General features: G+C 40.9%; 1 protein-coding gene across 1 annotated transcript in view; it reads right to left on the bottom strand.

Annotated features, from left to right (window-relative positions):
- The window catches only part of LOC310853960 (mucin-5B-like), a 68,473-nt gene that overhangs the window by 20,987 nt on the left and 28,383 nt on the right, over positions 1 to 19,103 (bottom strand). The window contains exons 25-29 of the mRNA XM_083758436.1: positions 17,259 to 17,409; positions 17,070 to 17,113; positions 15,759 to 15,962; positions 14,281 to 14,475; positions 3,419 to 3,658 (exon numbers count right to left, since the gene is read on the bottom strand). Coding sequence (XP_083614562.1) covers positions 3,419 to 3,658; positions 14,281 to 14,475; positions 15,759 to 15,962; positions 17,070 to 17,113; positions 17,259 to 17,409 — 834 coding nt within the window. The remainder of the gene's footprint in view (positions 1 to 3,418; positions 3,659 to 14,280; positions 14,476 to 15,758; positions 15,963 to 17,069; positions 17,114 to 17,258; positions 17,410 to 19,103) is intronic.

Here is a 19,103-nt window from a genome sequence, read left to right as displayed (position 1 = left end):
TTGATAAATCATGGTTAAAATCGGGTTTGAAGTTACAATGAGTTTCTATAGGAAGGGGGCATTCTGAATGAAGCAACTTAAAAACTGTCTGGGGTGCTCACAGAAGCCTGAGTAGAGGATAAAATGACCAAATTATTTCCCCCCCATTCTTAAGATGTGTTTTTTCTGGCTTTCGCCTTGAGAGGTATAGTACAGCAGCTTAGCTCCACTATATCAATGAATCGTTCAGTTTGTGATAAAAGCATGAAATCTGGTACACTTATAGCCAAAGGCATTCTAAAAAGATTTGGATGTGGACCCAACTTGAATTTTCAACATGGCGCCCATAGCAGCCATTTTTCAAAATGGCCACCAGCAACAACCGTTTTCTTATGAGTGATGGATATAATATGATATTTGAGACATATTTGGACATATTTCCATGCATAGTACTTGGTAAATGTTTCTTTTGGATAATATAACATTTTAAATGAAAATTCAAAATGGCCGCCATTTTTCAGAATGGTTAAATATGGATGATCTCTGTCTTGAATTATACAGTATTCTTGATGCAGAATTTGAATTAGGAACTTTGTAATTCCTAAGAAGCTTCCTTCTGTCTCACAATACTCATATTACTACAGTGGCTAACAGCCATATTGTGAGAGAAGATGGCGGCCATTAATTTCAAGATGGCCACCAATATTAGACTGATTTTGCATTTCAGCATATATTTGGCTATACCTTTGTGATGTACTGTACCATACTGTATAATACTGTACGGCACTGTAGGGCATCATACTGTACCATACTGTACCTTACTGTATGGTATCATACTGTACTTTACTGTACTGTACTGTACTGTACCGTACCGTACTGTACCTTACTGTACGGTATCGTACTGCACTGTACTGTACTGTACCTTACTGTATGGTATCATACTGTACTTTACTGTACTGTACTGTACCGTACCGTACTGTACTGTACCTTACTGTACGGTATCGTACTGCACTGTACTGTACTGTACCTTACTGTATGGTACCTTACTGTACTGTACTGTACTGTACGGTATCATACTGTACCATACTGTACTGTACTGTACTGTACGGTATCATACTGTACCATACTGTACCATACTGTACCGTACTGTACTGTACCGTACCGTACCGTACTGTACTGTACCGTACTGCACAGTACCATACTGTACCGTACTGCACTGTACCGTACTGTACTGCATCGTACTGTACCATACTTTATGGTATCATACTGTACCATACTCTACTGTACTGTACAGTGCCGTACCGCACGTTACTGTACCGTACTGTACTGTACTTTACCATACTGTACTGTCATACTGTAGTGTACTGTACAGTACCGTGTGTGTGTGTGTGCACTCGCAGGGAAAAGGGAGGGGTCGGTTAATGTGGAAATTGTAATGTAATATGCGTCACAGTGAAATGTTGCGCAATAACAGTATGTCATACAAAAGCAATATTTGTACAGTAAATATGACATGGATGCAATGTAGTGCAGATGGTTTTCTGTGGCATGCATCATTTTTTGTGCATAGAGAGATGTGTGCTAACGGAGTGATTTGGTAGGAGAAGTCGGACGGATAAACGGACATATTGCTTTGCATCCCTAGGATGAGCATCAAAACTATATATTTTAAATACTTTTCATTAGCACATGCTTGAATTTTACATTCCATAGGGCTGGACCACACATGGACCCCATTTGGTTTTGTTTTCTGCATCTTCCTCTGTGACCTGCCACCTTCATGTCATCTCTCACAGCATCCTTAAACCTCGTCTTTGGCCATCCTCTTACCTGGCAGCTACATCTTCAGCATCCTTCTCCCAATGTACCCTCATCCCTCCTTTTCACATCTCACATCTCAACCTCACCTCTCTTGCTTTATCCCCAAACCTTCTAACCTGGGCTGATCCTCTAATTCAGTAATTTCTGATAATGTCCTTCCTTTTCACTCCTAATGAGAACCATAGCATCCTTAATTCTGCCACCTCCAGCTGTGCCTCCTTTTCATCAGTGCCACCGTTTCCAACCGTACGGCATGGCTGGTCTCACTACCATCGTATACATCTTCCCTCTCACTGGTAGCCTTCTGTCACAAATAACTCCTGACACATACTATGTCCCATATTCTCAATACATTGGCTTCTCTTGCTAGAACATTTCCATCTCTCACCTTAAACTGTTACACTACTGTCTACTGTCTAGTCAATTGGTACAAATCATTTTCTCCCTCCCTCACCATCTCTCTTTGCACTTACTGTACATCTCATATACTTTATCTTAGCCCTGACCACTTCTTAGCCCACACCACCTGACATCACATTTCTCTCTTCTTACCCATCATCTAAAGAAAACCCAATGGGCATTGCCCATTGACATATATTCAAGTCTGTGTGTGTCTGTACATCTGTAATCCACGTAACTCGAGAACCGTTTGCCCCACCGACTTCAAATTCGACACACACGTTCCACACCCCCACAGGGAGTGCAGTGCCCGGTGTCGAGTCGGTCGGACCCACGGTTGTCCAGAACCACCACAAAAGGTGGCGGCCATCTTGAAAAATGGCTGCTATGGGCACCATGTTAAAAATTCAAGACGGGTCCACATCCAAATCTTTGTATAATGCCTTTGGCTATACGTGTACCAAATTTCATGCTTTTATCACAAACTGAACGATCGTTTTGCTTAGCTGCTGCACTAGTACACAGTAGTAGGCTGACAGGAAACGGGGAGAGAGATGGGGGCGTGACACGCAGCAAAGGCCGTCGGGATTGGGAGTCGAACCTGCGGCGGCTGCACCTTGGCAAGCGGCCTGGACCGCTGAGCCACGGCACAGGCCGACCAAATTATTTTTGAAACTGAAATATCCCTTTAACTAATGTAGCCTAATTAGACATTATGTCATAATGACCGCAGCAGTTAGAAATGAATGAGTTCATGACCAATTCACGATGAGTGAATGTATGAGGTCATCATTAATTAATCATTATTTAAAGGCTGCTATAAGCAATAATGTCAGAATTTTAATTACTTAGTTTATTTATTTTTTGGTATTCAGACAGCCAGCAATGAGTAAAATGCTCCCAATAAAATGTAGTCTCTGTGACACATCTAGGGGCCACAATCTGCATTCAAAGATGTTCCTAGAAGCTTTGTCATTGGTCGAAATGACAAAGCTTGGAAATCTATGAATGCCGATTGTGGCCCCTAGATCACAGAGACTACATTTTTGGGGGAGCGTTTTACCCATTGCTGGCTGTCTGAATACCAAAAATAATAAAAAGGTCATTAAAATTGACATATTATTGCTTATAGCAGCTTTAAGTGTTAATTATATGTACAAATTTGCATTATCAAGTACAATGTGACCAGAGCATTAAAATAATGAAATGTTTAACCTACCAGGAAAGAAATGCTGATCGTTGTATCTGCAGGAACATATTGTTGTTGAGGGCTGTGTTGGTGCTGTGGTAGACTTTTCTGTTATCTTTGGCTTTTCTGTTGTTGCTAATGGCTTTTCTGTGGTTGTTTTTACGATTGTAGTTGCAGCTGTGGTAGAGACGGATGGCTTGCATATGTCAATCAAACATCTGACTCGTATTTCGTAGTCAAAACACCTAGGTGGTATACCTTGGTCCTGGCCTTTACAAATCAGTCCAACTGTTGGGTCACATTTAACTTTTTGTCCTAACTGAGCCAAAGACTTATCTTTGTACTGTTTGGCACGACACTCGATTTCCAACGGTTTGGTACAAGCGCTCAAGTCAACATTCTTTATATCTTTTATGCTTTCAGTGTCGTCACCACTTTTAGGGTAATGGTTATTCGTCCATTCTGACCATTTATAAACATAACAGGATGTCTTTGACTGCACTGTTGTAGAAGTAGGGACAAAGGTAGTGGTGGTCGTAGGCTTTTCTGTGGATTTTATTGTAGGCTTTTCTGTTGTTGTCGTAGGCTTTTCTGTGGTTTTTATTGTAGGCTTTTCTGTGGTTGTCGTAGGCTTTTCTGTGGTTTTTATTGTAGGCTTTTCTGTTATCTTTGGCTTTTCTGTTGTTGCTGCTGGCTTTTCTGTGGTTGTTTTCACGATTGTAGTTGCAGCTGTCGTAGAGACGAATGGCTTGCATGTGCCCATCAAACATCTGACACGTATTTCGTAGTCAAAGCACCTAGGTGGTATACCTTGGTCCTGGCCTTTACAAATCAGTCCAACTGTTGGGTCACATTTAACTTTTTGTCCTAACTGAGCCAAAGTCTTATCTTTGTACTGTTTGGCACGACACTCGATTTCTAGAGGTTTGGTACAAGCGCTCAAGTCAACATTCTTTATATCTTTTATGCTTTCAGTGTCGTCACCACTTTTAGGGTAATGGTTATTCGTCCATTCTGACCATTTATAAACATGACAGGATGTGGTTGGCTGCACTGTTGTAGAAGTAGTGACAATGGTAGTGGTGGTCGTAGACTTTTCTGTGGTTTTTATTGTAGGCTTTTCTGTGGTTGTCGTAGGCTTTTCTGTGGTTTTTATTGTAGGCTTTTCTGTTATCTTCGGCTTTTCTGTTGTGGCTGGTGGCTTTTCTGTGGTTGTTTTCACGATTGTAGTTGCAGCTGTGGTAGAGACGGATGGCTTGCATGTGTCAATCAAACATCTGACTCGTATTTCGTAGTCAAAGCACATAGGTGGTATACCTTGGTCCTGGCCTTTACAAATCAGTCCAACTGTTGGGTCACATTTCACTTTTTGTCCTAACTGAGCCAAAGACTTATCTTTGTACTGTTTGGCACGACACTCGATTTCTAACGGTTTGGTACAAGCGCTCAAGTCAAAATTCTTTATATCTTTTATGCTTTCAGTGTCGTCACCACTTTTAGGGTAATGGTTATTCGTCCATTCTGACCATTTATAAACATGACAGGATGTGGTTGGCTGCACTGTTGTAGAAGTAGTGACAATGGTAGTGGTGGTCGTAGACTTTTCTGTGGTTTTTATTGTAGGCTTTTCTGTGGTTTTTATTGTAGGCTTTTCTGTTATCTTCGGCTTTTCTGTTGTGGCTGGTGGCTTTTCTGTGGTTGTTTTCACGATTGTAGTTGCAGCTGTGGTAGAGACGGATGGCTTGCATGTGTCAATCAAACATCTGACTCGTATTTCGTAGTCAAAGCACATAGGTGGTATAGCTTGGTCCTGGCCTTTACAAATCAGTCCAACTGTTGGGTCACATTTCACTTTTTGTCCTAACTGAGCCAAAGACTTATCTTTGTACTGTTTGGCACGACACTCGATTTCTAACGGTTTGGTACAAGCGCTCAAGTCAAAATTCTTTATATCTTTTATGCTTTCAGTGTCGTCACCACTTTTAGGGTAATGGTTATTCGTCCATTCTGACCATTTATAAACATGACAGGATGTGGTTGGCTGCACTGTTGTAGAAGTAGGGACAATGGTAGTGGTGGTCGTAGACTTTTCTGTGGTTTTTATTGTAGACTTTTCTATGGTTGTTGTAGGCTTTTCTGTGGTTTTTATTATAAGCTTTTCTGTTGTTGCTTTTGTAGTGGTTGTAGGCTTTTCTGTTATCTTTGGCTTTTCTGTTGTTGCTGCTGGCTTTTTTGTGGTTGTTTTCACGATTGTAGTTGCAGCTGTGGTAGAGACGGGTGGCTTGCATGTGTCCATCAAACATCTGACACGTATTTCGTAGTCAAAGCACCTAGGTGGTATACCTTGGTCCTGGCCTTTACAAATCAGTCCAACTGTTGGGTCACATTTAACTTTTTGTCCTAACTGAGCCAAAGTCTTATCTTTGTACTGTTTGGCACGACACTCGATTTCTAGAGGTTTGGTACAAGCGCTCAAGTCAACATTCTTTATATCTTTTATGCTTTCAGTGTCGTCACCACTTTTAGGGTAATGGTTATTCGTCCATTCTGACCATTTATAAACATGACAGGATGTGGTTGGCTGCACTGTTGTAGAAGTAGTGACAATGGTAGTGGTGGTCGTAGACTTTTCTGTGGTTTTTATTGTAGGCTTTTCTGTGGTTTTTATTGTAGGCTTTTCTGTTATCTTCGGCTTTTCTGTTGTGGCTGGTGGCTTTTCTGTGGTTGTTTTCACGATTGTAGTTGCAGCTGTGGTAGAGACGGATGGCTTGCATGTGTCAATCAAACATCTGACTCGTATTTCGTAGTCAAAGCACATAGGTGGTATACCTTGGTCCTGGCCTTTACAAATCAGTCCAACTGTTGGGTCACATTTAACTTTTTGTCCTAACTGAGCCAAAGACTTATCTTTGTACTGTTTGGCACGACACTCGATTTCTAACGGTTTGGTACAAGCGCTCAAGTCAAAATTCTTTATATCTTTTATGCTTTCAGTGTCGTCACCACTTTTAGGGTAATGGTTATTCGTCCATTCTGACCATTTATAAACATGACAGGATGTGGTTGGCTGCACTGTTGTAGAAGTAGGGACAATGGTAGTGGTGGTCGTAGACTTTTCTGTGGTTTTTATTGTAGACTTTTCTATGGTTGTTGTAGGCTTTTCTGTGGTTTTTATTATAAGCTTTTCTGTTGTTGCTTTTGTAGTGGTTGTAGACTTTTCTGTTATCTTTGGCTTTTCTGTTGTTGCTGCTGGCTTTTTTGTGGTTGTTTTCACGATTGTAGTTGCAGCTGTGGTAGAGACGGATGGCTTGCATGTGTCCATCAAACATCTGACACGTATTTCGTAGTCAAAGCACATAGGTGGTATACCTTGGTCCTGGCCTTTACAAATCAGTCCAACTGTTGGGTCACATTTAACTTTTTGTCCTAACTGAGCCAAAGACTTATCTTTGTACTGTTTGGCACGACACTCGATTTCTAACGGTTTGGTACAAGCGCTCAAATCAAAATTCTTTATATCTTTTATGCTTTCAGTGTCGTCACCACTTTTAGGGTAATGGTTATTCGTCCATTCTGACCATTTATAAACATGACAGGATGTGGTTGGCTGCACTGTTGTAGAAGTAGTGACAATGGTAGTGGTGGTCGTAGACTTTTCTGTGGTTTTTATTGTAGGCTTTTCTGTGGTTGTCGTAGGCTTTTCTGTGGTTTTTATTGTAGGCTTTTCTGTTATCTTCGGCTTTTCTGTTGTGGCTGGTGGCTTTTCTGTGGTTGTTTTCACGATTGTAGTTGCAGCTGTGGTAGAGACGGATGGCTTGCATGTGTCAATCAAACATCTGACTCGTATTTCGTAGTCAAAGCACATAGGTGGTATACCTTGGTCCTGGCCTTTACAAATCAGTCCAACTGTTGGGTCACATTTCACTTTTTGTCCTAACTGAGCCAAAGACTTATCTTTGTACTGTTTGGCACGACACTCGATTTCTAACGGTTTGGTACAAGCGCTCAAGTCAAAATTCTTTATATCTTTTATGCTTTCAGTGTCGTCACCACTTTTAGGGTAATGGTTATTCGTCCATTCTGACCATTTATAAACATGACAGGATGTGGTTGGCTGCACTGTTGTAGAAGTAGTGACAATGGTAGTGGTGGTCGTAGACTTTTCTGTGGTTTTTATTGTAGGCTTTTCTGTGGTTTTTATTGTAGGCTTTTCTGTTATCTTCGGCTTTTCTGTTGTGGCTGGTGGCTTTTCTGTGGTTGTTTTCACGATTGTAGTTGCAGCTGTGGTAGAGACGGATGGCTTGCATGTGTCAATCAAACATCTGACTCGTATTTCGTAGTCAAAGCACATAGGTGGTATAGCTTGGTCCTGGCCTTTACAAATCAGTCCAACTGTTGGGTCACATTTCACTTTTTGTCCTAACTGAGCCAAAGACTTATCTTTGTACTGTTTGGCACGACACTCGATTTCTAACGGTTTGGTACAAGCGCTCAAGTCAAAATTCTTTATATCTTTTATGCTTTCAGTGTCGTCACCACTTTTAGGGTAATGGTTATTCGTCCATTCTGACCATTTATAAACATGACAGGATGTGGTTGGCTGCACTGTTGTAGAAGTAGGGACAATGGTAGTGGTGGTCGTAGACTTTTCTGTGGTTTTTATTGTAGACTTTTCTATGGTTGTTGTAGGCTTTTCTGTGGTTTTTATTATAAGCTTTTCTGTTGTTGCTTTTGTAGTGGTTGTAGGCTTTTCTGTTATCTTTGGCTTTTCTGTTGTTGCTGCTGGCTTTTTTGTGGTTGTTTTCACGATTGTAGTTGCAGCTGTGGTAGAGACGGATGGCTTGCATGTGTCCATCAAACATCTGACACGTATTTCGTAGTCAAAGCACCTAGGTGGTATACCTTGGTCCTGGCCTTTACAAATCAGTCCAACTGTTGGGTCACATTTAACTTTTTGTCCTAACTGAGCCAAAGTCTTATCTTTGTACTGTTTGGCACGACACTCGATTTCTAGAGGTTTGGTACAAGCGCTCAAGTCAACATTCTTTATATCTTTTATGCTTTCAGTGTCGTCACCACTTTTAGGGTAATGGTTATTCGTCCATTCTGACCATTTATAAACATGACAGGATGTGGTTGGCTGCACTGTTGTAGAAGTAGTGACAATGGTAGTGGTGGTCGTAGACTTTTCTGTGGTTTTTATTGTAGGCTTTTCTGTGGTTTTTATTGTAGGCTTTTCTGTTATCTTCGGCTTTTCTGTTGTGGCTGGTGGCTTTTCTGTGGTTGTTTTCACGATTGTAGTTGCAGCTGTGGTAGAGACGGATGGCTTGCATGTGTCAATCAAACATCTGACTCGTATTTCGTAGTCAAAGCACATAGGTGGTATACCTTGGTCCTGGCCTTTACAAATCAGTCCAACTGTTGGGTCACATTTCACTTTTTGTCCTAACTGAGCCAAAGACTTATCTTTGTACTGTTTGGCACGACACTCGATTTCTAACGGTTTGGTACAAGCGCTCAAGTCAAAATTCTTTATATCTTTTATGCTTTCAGTGTCGTCACCACTTTTAGGGTAATGGTTATTCGTCCAGACTTTTCTGTGGTTTTTATTGTAGACTTTTCTATGGTTGTTGTAGGCTTTTCTGTGGTTTTTATTATAAGCTTTTCTGTTGTTGCTTTTGTAGTGGTTGTAGACTTTTCTGTTATCTTTGGCTTTTCTGTTGTTGCTGCTGGCTTTTTTGTGGTTGTTTTCACGATTGTAGTTGCAGCTGTGGTAGAGACGGATGGCTTGCATGTGTCCATCAAACATCTGACACGTATTTCGTAGTCAAAGCACATAGGTGGTATACCTTGGTCCTGGCCTTTACAAATCAGTCCAACTGTTGGGTCACATTTCACTTTTTGTCCTAACTGAGCCAAAGACTTATCTTTGTACTGTTTGGCACGACACTCGATTTCTAACGGTTTGGTACAAGCGCTCAAGTCAAAATTCTTTATATCTTTTATGCTTTCAGTGTCGTCACCACTTTTAGGGTAATGGTTATTCGTCCATTCTGACCATTTATAAACATGACAGGATGTGGTTGGCTGCACTGTTGTAGAAGTAGGGACAATGGTAGTGGTGGTCGTAGACTTTTCTGTGGTTTTTATTGTAGACTTTTCTATGGTTGTCGTAGGCTTTTCTGTGGTTTTTATTATAAGCTTTTCTGTTGTTGCTTTTGTAGTGGTTGTAGGCTTTTCTGTTATCTTTGGCTTTTCTGTTGTTGCTGCTGGCTTTTTTGTGGTTGTTTTCACGATTGTAGTTGCAGCTGTGGTAGAGACGGATGGCTTGCATGTGTCCATCAAACATCTGACACGTATTTCGTAGTCAAAGCACCTAGGTGGTATACCTTGGTCCTGGCCTTTACAAATCAGTCCAAATGTTGGGTCACATTTAACTTTTTGTCCTAACTGAGCCAAAGTCTTATCTTTGTACTGTTTGGCACGACACTCGATTTCTAGAGGTTTGGTACAAGCGCTCAAGTCAACATTCTTTATATCTTTTATGCTTTCAGTGTCGTCACCACTTTTAGGGTAATGGTTATTCGTCCATTCTGACCATTTATAAACATGACAGGATGTGGTTGGCTGCACTGTTGTAGAAGTAGTGACAATGGTAGTGGTGGTCGTAGACTTTTCTGTGGTTTTTATTGTAGGCTTTTCTGTGGTTTTTATTGTAGGCTTTTCTGTTATCTTCGGCTTTTCTGTTGTGGCTGGTGGCTTTTCTGTGGTTGTTTTCACGATTGTAGTTGCAGCTGTGGTAGAGACGGATGGCTTGCATGTGTCAATCAAACATCTGACTCGTATTTCGTAGTCAAAGCACATAGGTGGTATACCTTGGTCCTGGCCTTTACAAATCAGTCCAACTGTTGGGTCACATTTCACTTTTTGTCCTAACTGAGCCAAAGACTTATCTTTGTACTGTTTGGCACGACACTCGATTTCTAACGGTTTGGTACAAGCGCTCAAGTCAAAATTCTTTATATCTTTTATGCTTTCAGTGTCGTCACCACTTTTAGGGTAATGGTTATTCGTCCATTCTGACCATTTATAAACATGACAGGATGTGGTTGGCTGCACTGTTGTAGAAGTAGGGACAATGGTAGTGGTGGTCGTAGACTTTTCTGTGGTTTTTATTGTAGGCTTTTCTGTTATCTTTGGCTTTTCTGTTGTTGCTAATGGCTTTGCTGTGGTAGAGACGGATGGCTTGCATGTGTCAATCAAACATCTGACACGTATTTCGTAGTCAAAGCACCTAGGTGGTATACCTTGGTCCTGGCCTTTACAAATCAGTCCAACTGTTGGGTCACATTTCACTTTTTGTCCTAACTGAGCCAAAGACTTATCTTTGTGCTGTTTGGCACGACACTCGATTTCTAACGGTTTGGTACAAGCACTCAAATCAAAATTCTTTATATCTTTTATGCTTTCAGTGTCGTCACCACTTGAAGGGTAATGGTTATTCGTCCATTCTGACAATTTATAAACATGACAGGATGTGGTTGGCTGCACTGTTGTAGAAGTAGGGACAATGGTAGTGGTGGTCGTAGGCTTTTCTGTGGTTTTTATTGTAGGCTTTTCTGTGGTTGTGGTAGGCTTTTCTGTGGTTTTTATTGTAGGCTTTTCTGTTATCTTTGGCTTTTCTGTTGTTGCTAATGGCTTTGCTGTGGTTGTTTTTACGATCGTAGTTGCAGCTGTGGTAGAGACGGATGGCTTGCATGTGTCAATCAAACATCTGACACGTATTTCGTAGTCAAAGCACCTAGGTGGTATACCTTGGTCCTGGCCTTTACAAATCAGTCCAACTGTTGGGTCACATTTAACTTTTTGTCCTAACTGAGCCAAAGTCTTATCTTTGTACTGTTTGGCACGACACTCGATTTCTAGAGGTTTGGTACAAGCGCTCAAGTCAACATTCTTTATATCTTTTATGCTTTCAGTGTCGTCACCACTTTTAGGGTAATGGTTATTCATCCATTCTGACCATTTATAAACATGACAGGATGTGGTTGGCTGCACTGTTGTAGAAGTAGGGACAATGGTAGTGGTGGTCGTAGACTTTTCTGTGGTTTTTATTGTAGGCTTTTCTGTGGTTGTCGTAGGCTTTTCTGTGGTTTTTATTGTAGGCTTTTCTGTTATCTTCGGCTTTTCTGTTGTGGCTGGTGGCTTTTCTGTGGTTGTTTTCACGATTGTAGTTGCAGCTGTGGTAGAGACGGATGGCTTGCATCTGTCAATCAAACATCTGACTCGTATTTCGTAGTCAAAGCACATAGGTGGTATACCTTGGTCCTGGCCTTTACAAATCAGTCCAACTGTTGGGTCACATTTAACTTTTTGTCCTAACTGAGCCAAAGTCTTATCTTTGTACTGTTTGGCACGACACTCGATTTCTAGAGGTTTGGTACAAGCGCTCAAGTCAACATTCTTTATATCTTTTATGCTTTCAGTGTCGTCACCACTTTTAGGGTAATGGTTATTCGTCCATTCTGACCATTTATAAACATGACAGGATGTGGTTGGCTGCACTGTTGTAGAAGTAGGGACAATGGTAGTGGTGGTCGTAGACTTTTCTGTGGTTTTTATTGTAGGCTTTTCTGTGGTTGTCGTAGGCTTTTCTGTTGTTGCTGCTGGCTTTTCTGTGGTTGTTTTCACGATCGTAGTTGCAGCTGTGGTAGAGACGGATGGCTTGCATGTGTCAATCAAACATCTGACACGTATTTCGTAGTCAAAGCACCTAGGTGGTATACCTTGGTCCTGGCCTTTACAAATCAGTCCAACTGTTGGGTCACATTTCACTTTTTGTCCTAACTGAGCCAAAGACTTATCTTTGTACTGTTTGGCACGACACTCGATTTCTAACGGTTTGGTACAAGCACTCAAATCAAAATTCTTTATATCTTTTATGCTTTCAGTGTCGTCACCACTTGAAGGGTAATGGTTATTCGTCCATTCTGACAATTTATAAACATGACAGGATGTGGTTGGCTGCACTGTTGTAGAAGTAGGGACAATGGTAGTGGTGGTCGTAGGCTTTTCTGTGGTTTTTATTGTAGGCTTTTCTGTGGTTTTTATTGTAGGCTTTTCTGTTATCTTTGGCTTTTCTGTTGTTGCTAATGGCTTTGCTGTGGTTGTTTTTACGATCGTAGTTGCAGCTGTGGTAGAGACGGATGGCTTGCATGTGTCAATCAAACATCTGACACGTATTTCGTAGTCAAAGCACCTAGGTGGTATACCTTGGTCCTGGCCTTTACAAATCAGTCCAACTGTTGGGTCACATTTAACTTTTTGTCCTAACTGAGCCAAAGTCTTATCTTTGTATTGTTTGGCACGACACTCGATTTCTAGAGGTTTGGTACAAGCGCTCAAGTCAACATTCTTTATATCTTTTATGCTTTCAGTGTCGTCACCACTTGAAGGGTAATGGTTATTCGTCCATTCTGACCATTTATAAACATGACAGGATGTGGTTGGCTGCACTGTTGTAGAAGTAGGGACAATGGTAGTGGTGGTCGTAGACTTTTCTGTGGTTTTTATTGTAGGCTTTTCTGTGGTTGTCGTAGGCTTTTCTGTGGTTTTTATTGTAGGCTTTTCTGTTATCTTCGGCTTTTCTGTTGTGGCTGGTGTCTTTTCTGTGGTTGTTTTCACGATTGTAGTTGCAGCTGTGGTAGAGACGGATGGCTTGCATCTGTCAATCAAACATCTGACTCGTATTTCGTAGTCAAAGCACATAGGTGGTATACCTTGGTCCTGGCCTTTACAAATCAGTCCAACTGTTGGGTCACATTTAACTTTTTGTCCTAACTGAGCCAAAGTCTTATCTTTGTACTGTTTGGCACGACACTCGATTTCTAGAGGTTTGGTACAAGCGCTCAAGTCAACATTCTTTATATCTTTTATGCTTTCAGTGTCGTCACCACTTTTAGGGTAATGGTTATTCGTCCATTCTGACCATTTATAAACATGACAGGATGTGGTTGGCTGCACTGTTGTAGAAGTAGGGACAATGGTAGTGGTGGTCGTAGACTTTTCTGTGGTTTTTATTGTAGGCTTTTCTGTGGTCGTCGTAGGCTTTTCTGTGGTTTCTATTGTAGGCTTTTCTGTTATCTTCGGCTTTTCTGTTGTGGCTGGTGGCTTTTCTGTGGTTGTTTTCACGATTGTAGTTGCAGCTGTGGTAGAGACGGATGGCTTGCATGTGTCAATCAAACATCTGACTCGTATTTCGTAGTCAAAGCACATAGGTGGTATACCTTGGTCCTGGCCTTTACAAATCAGTCCAACTGTTGGGTCACATTTCACTTTTTGTCCTAACTGAGCCAAAGACTTATCTTTGTACTGTTTGGCACGACACTCGATTTCTAACGGTTTGGTACAAGCGCTCAAATCAAAATTCTTTATATCTTTTATGCTTTCAGTGTCGTCACCACTTTTAGGGTAATGGTTATTCGTCCATTCTGACCATTTATTATCATGACAGGATGTGGTTGGCTGCACTGTTGTAGAAGTAGGAACAATGGTAGTGGTGGTCGTAGGCTTTTCTGTGGTTTTTATTGTAGACTTTTCTGTGGTTGTCGTAGGCTTTTCTGTTATCTTTGGCTTTTCTGTTGTTGCTAATGGCTTTGCTGTGGTTGTTTTTACGATCGTAGTTGCAGCTGTGGTAGAGACGGATGGCTTGCATGTGTCAATCAAACATCTGATTCGTATTTCGTAGTCAAAGCACCTAGGTGGTATACCTTGGTCCTGGCCTTTACAAATCAGACCAACTGTTGGGTCACATTTAACTTTTTGTCCTAACTGAGCCAAAGTCTTATCTTTGTACTGTTTGGCACGACACTCGATTTCTAGAGGTTTGGTACAAGCGCTCAAGTCAAAATTCTTTATATCTTTTATGCTTTCAGTGTCGTCACCACTTTTAGGGTAATGGTTATTCGTCCATTCTGACCATTTATAAACATGACAGGATGTGGTTGGCTGCACTGTACGGACAATGGTAGTGGTGGTCGTCGTAGGCTTTTCTGTAGTTGAGGTGGGTTTCGGTGTCGTAGGTTTTTCTGTGGATTACAAGAGGAGCAAGAGGGTGATAAGCTCTTCTTCATTCACAAGTACCATTTTGAGGTATTTATAGTACTTTACTTATTATTTCCAATACTTTTACTTCTACTCCACTACATCTCAGAGGCAAATATTGTACTCCACCACTAGTTACTAGTTACTTTGTAGATTTGTATTATTATTACAAAACAAACATTAATCACTTCAGCCCTATATATTATATTTCAGCCATTTGAAAATAATACGTATTGAATCGAATAGATCTGCTATTTTCAAATGATTTGATAACTTGAAATGGGACATTCTGCATAATGAGTAGGTTCAAGGTTTCTTTATTTTGTCTCCCGAAGGAGAAATTTGTCTTGGACCCCAAGGACCCGCCCTGCAGCATACAAATACAATACACAATACCAGACAATAAATGTATACAGTACCTAGTGCAAAAAGAAGAAGAACATCATCACCACCTCAAAACCTTCTACCCCTACGCTGTCTGCCCTCTGCAAGGACTCTGTTAAGGAGTGTGATTGACAGATGGACAAAGGAATGCTTGTACCTCTTATATTTGCACGCATGGACCTCGTACCTCCTACCTAATGGCATACTTTTCCTTTTGGTACTACATTTTGACGGAAATACTTTCGTACTTTCACTCAAGTACACTTTTACTTGTAATGTAATATTTCTACATGGCAGAAATGATACTTTTACATAATTAAATCATGCCATATCAGACAGTATCACTGCAGTAATTATTTAACTCATCTGTGTTTTCAGGGGTTTATGATAGAGGGCGCTCTTCCACAACCTGCGTGTTAATCTATGGCTTCGAGATCAGAGGCCAACCAGAGAAAGCGTCATCAAAACAAAAACAAGCCGTAATATCTTTGGCTGTAGTTCAGTCAGTTAATTTGTTAATTGTTAATTGTTAATTTGTTATCCCACATTCCTTGTCAGATCTGACATTGACAATCACATTCTAAATGACACAGGCTAGGATGAAGAGACTATGGGCTGTATTTTGCGTGTCTTAAGTACCAGTCTTATTACTTAATTTAAGACCTGAAGGCGTGGTCAATGCTCTTTGGCCACTCAGAATAGCCAAATGGCATTGATCACGCCTCCAGGTCTTAAGTTAAGTAATAAGACCTGGTACTTAAGACACTCAAAATACAGCCCTAAGTCATCAAAGTATTCAAAAAGGAACATTGAGAAGAACATTGAGAAGTGAAAGAAGTGAAAATCTATTATATATCAACGACGTACATTTTAAGTCACCTACCGGTTGTAGAAAACACAAAGGGTGTTGTGGTTTGGGGGATTGTGGTTGTAATCGGGCCTGTGGTTGTAGTGCAAGGCCAAATGACCCTGGAGATGGTTCCGTTGTCTTTGCAAACAGCCTTGATGCAGCTTCCATCTCCATCGTGGGTGTTGTAGATGGTTTCTCCATAATCGTATAGTTTTCCTTGGTACGTGCACTGACAAGCTAGAACAGAAACAAGTGTACATTCTAGTAAGAAATGCAGTGGTGCAACGTAACTAATAATAATAATAATAATATAATATAAGTATACATTTGCTACTGTACTTGAGTGTATAGTGTGTGTGTGTGTGTGTGTGTGTGTGTGTGTGTGTGTGTGTGTGTGTGTGTGTGTGTGTGTGTGTGTGTGTGTGAGTGTGTGTGTGTGTGTGTGTGTGTGCGCGTGTGCTGGACGCACACTCGCACAGTGACAGGGTTGCAAACTCTGCTGTTTGAATCACGATTCAAATTGCGATTTAATCACTATCACTAATCACGATCTGCTGCACTTCCCCCAAAGACATGATATAAGTGTTGCAGAGGCCAAAGGTTAAGGTCACAATGAAGGTTGGGGACAAAATGACATCCTCAGTCATATCTCGGCAGTGGCGTGCACAGACATTTAGGGGCAGGCGCTCAAGTGGAAAAAAATGCAAAAAGCCAGTTACCTTCATTCTTTGGATGCCCACTAGGTGGTAGGTAGCATAAGCACACCCAACCTGTGCCAGCCATCCACTATCACTTTACACTCCTCAGTTTCATTTCCGGGTTATCAGTGAGGTGGAAGGGCTGTTGTTGTGAGCACAGTGGTCAGCAACATTTTGCCCCTTAGCTCTCGTCAGAAACGGTTACATGTCCGGAGCGATGCGAGACAAAGTCACAAATGTAGGGGACCCCCGTAAATGCTTTGGCAATGTCTCGGGACCCCCGAGTGTAATCGTAGATCGCACACAAAGTATTAATAGTGTGAGATTTATGATTTTGGGGCATAAATAATATATTGGAAGCTTTTAATCCAGAATTGATTGATGTGGGCCACATACTGTACACTGTACAAAACAAAAATTAAATTACCAAAAAATTACCAAAAAAACAACTTTCAAAAGGGCACCTTGCTATCCAGAGGGCAAAATGGCAAGTGCTCTCGCACCACCTAGTGTCTATCTGTGCATGCCACTGTATCCCGGGTACAGATAGAACAATACTTAAGTGTTGTTTACATATGCTGTGACAAAAATACCCCAAATAGGAATGCGTACCAAATTAGTATTATATATTATGATTATTACTCACCGTTGATATCGTAGTAGCAATTGCGCTTTGTTGATGAGCAACGACTGACAAGCAAAAAAAAAGCAAAGACATTTTGTTGTTTGGCATCAAATATCAAAAGTGGTCTTGTCATTTTATAAAATTAATCTAACATTTTAACAAAGTTTTTCTTCATATACTGTAGACGAGTTAAGAATAGTAATAAAGTACCATGGGTAGCAGTTCTTCTCTGAGGGCATGGGTTCTCCTTCCCTGTAAAGCTTTCCTTCTCCATCATAACATCCACACTGCTTCTCCGCAACACAGTTCATGCTGCTTTCTTCCAAGTAAGCTTGTTGAGGAGGACATGTTGGATAGCAGCCTTTCAAACACAAGGTTCATTCCAGTCAGACCACAGAACAGCTAGAGGCGCAGAAGCAGTGGTGGAAAAAGTACTCAATTGTTTTACTTAAGTAAAAGTACCAATAGGCTACTGGAATGTAGTAAAAGTACGGAATTGAAAATGTACTTGACGCATTATGAGCTTGTAGATCGGCTATTTTCAAATGGCCGAAGATTATACGGTTAAAGTAATTAATGTATGTTTTCGAATCAAAATTAAAATCTCCAAAGTAACTAGTAACTAAAGTTTTCATATAATTGTAGTGGAGTAAACGTACAAATTTGGGCTCTGAGATGTAGTGGAGTAGAAGTAAAAGTATTGAAAATTGGAAATACTCAAGTAAAGTACAAATACCTCAAAATTGTACTTAAGTACAGTACTTAAATAAAAGTACTTGGAAAGTTACTTTCCACCACTGCGCAGAAGTACAACACAACACTACTACAGTATATAGATGATTCTATCATACCCTCCAGAGCTGGGATCAGTTTGGAGCACAACACTACTACAGTATATAGATGATTCTATCATACCCTCCAGAGCTGGGATCAGTTTGGAGCACAACACTACTACAGTATATAGATGATTCTATCATACCCTCCAGAGCTGGGATCAGTTTGGAGCACAACACTACTACAGTATATAGATGATTTTATCATACCCTCCAGAGCTGGGATCAGTTTGGATCACAACACTACTACAGTATATAGATGATTCTATCATACCCTCCAGAGCTGGGATCAGTTTGGAGCACAACACTACTACAGTATAAGTGGTGTGATGACAACCACCTAACTCTTAATGTTAAGAAGACACAGGAGATGGTATTTGACCCCAAGAGTATTGGTGACCACAGGCCTGTGGTCATCCATGACTCTACCATCTCACAGGTCTCCTCATATAAATACCTGGGGATCTGTATTGACAACTCAATGACTTGGAATACACATGTTGACAGTCTCTGTAGTAAACTACAGCAAAGACTGCACTTCCTTCGGCGTCTCAGGGTTCATGGTGTTGACCAAAGATTTATGTTAGTGTTCTATCGAGCAGTCTTGGAAAGCCTGGTCAGGTTTGGCATCACAGTTTGGTTCGGTAATCTCTCAGTGCAACTGAGGTCCAAATTGTTCAGATTGGTGCAGACTGCAGGGAAGATCATAGGGGTAAGACAACTCCCCTCTCTTCAGTCTATTTATGAGCAGGCTACATTAAAACAGGCTCAAAAAATTGTCAGTGATGTTACCCATGTTCTATATGGCGAGTTTGTACTTCTGCCCTCTGGGAGAAGATACAAAGAACCAAAGTGGAAGTACATTAGATTTAAAAAATCGTTTGTATCAGCATCAACTAAGATGCTGAACGAGGCTCTGAAACAGCGGTAACTATGTGAGGCCTGATTATCCACATCATGTGTGCAATTGTGTAATGTTGTGTCTTCCTCTGTAATGTATGTTTGTTGTCATTGATGTTTTATGTGTGGCTGTAGCTGGGGTGAAAGCCCAAGACAAATTTCCCTTGTGGACAATAAAGTTTACCTTGACCTTGACCTTGATATAGATGATTCTATCATACCCTCCAGAGCTGGGATCAGTTTGGAGCACAACACTACTACAGTATATAGATGATTCTATCATACCCTCCAGAGCTGGGATCAGTTTGGAGCACAACACTAC

The sequence above is a fragment of the Protomyctophum parallelum genome, assembly GCF_964188405.1.
Source record: "Protomyctophum parallelum genome assembly, chromosome: 23".
In the NCBI taxonomy this organism is placed as follows: Eukaryota; Metazoa; Chordata; class Actinopteri; order Myctophiformes; family Myctophidae; genus Protomyctophum; species Protomyctophum parallelum.
The sequence above is the reverse complement of the archived record's forward strand: the minus strand, read 5'-3'. Positions and strand labels throughout refer to the sequence as shown.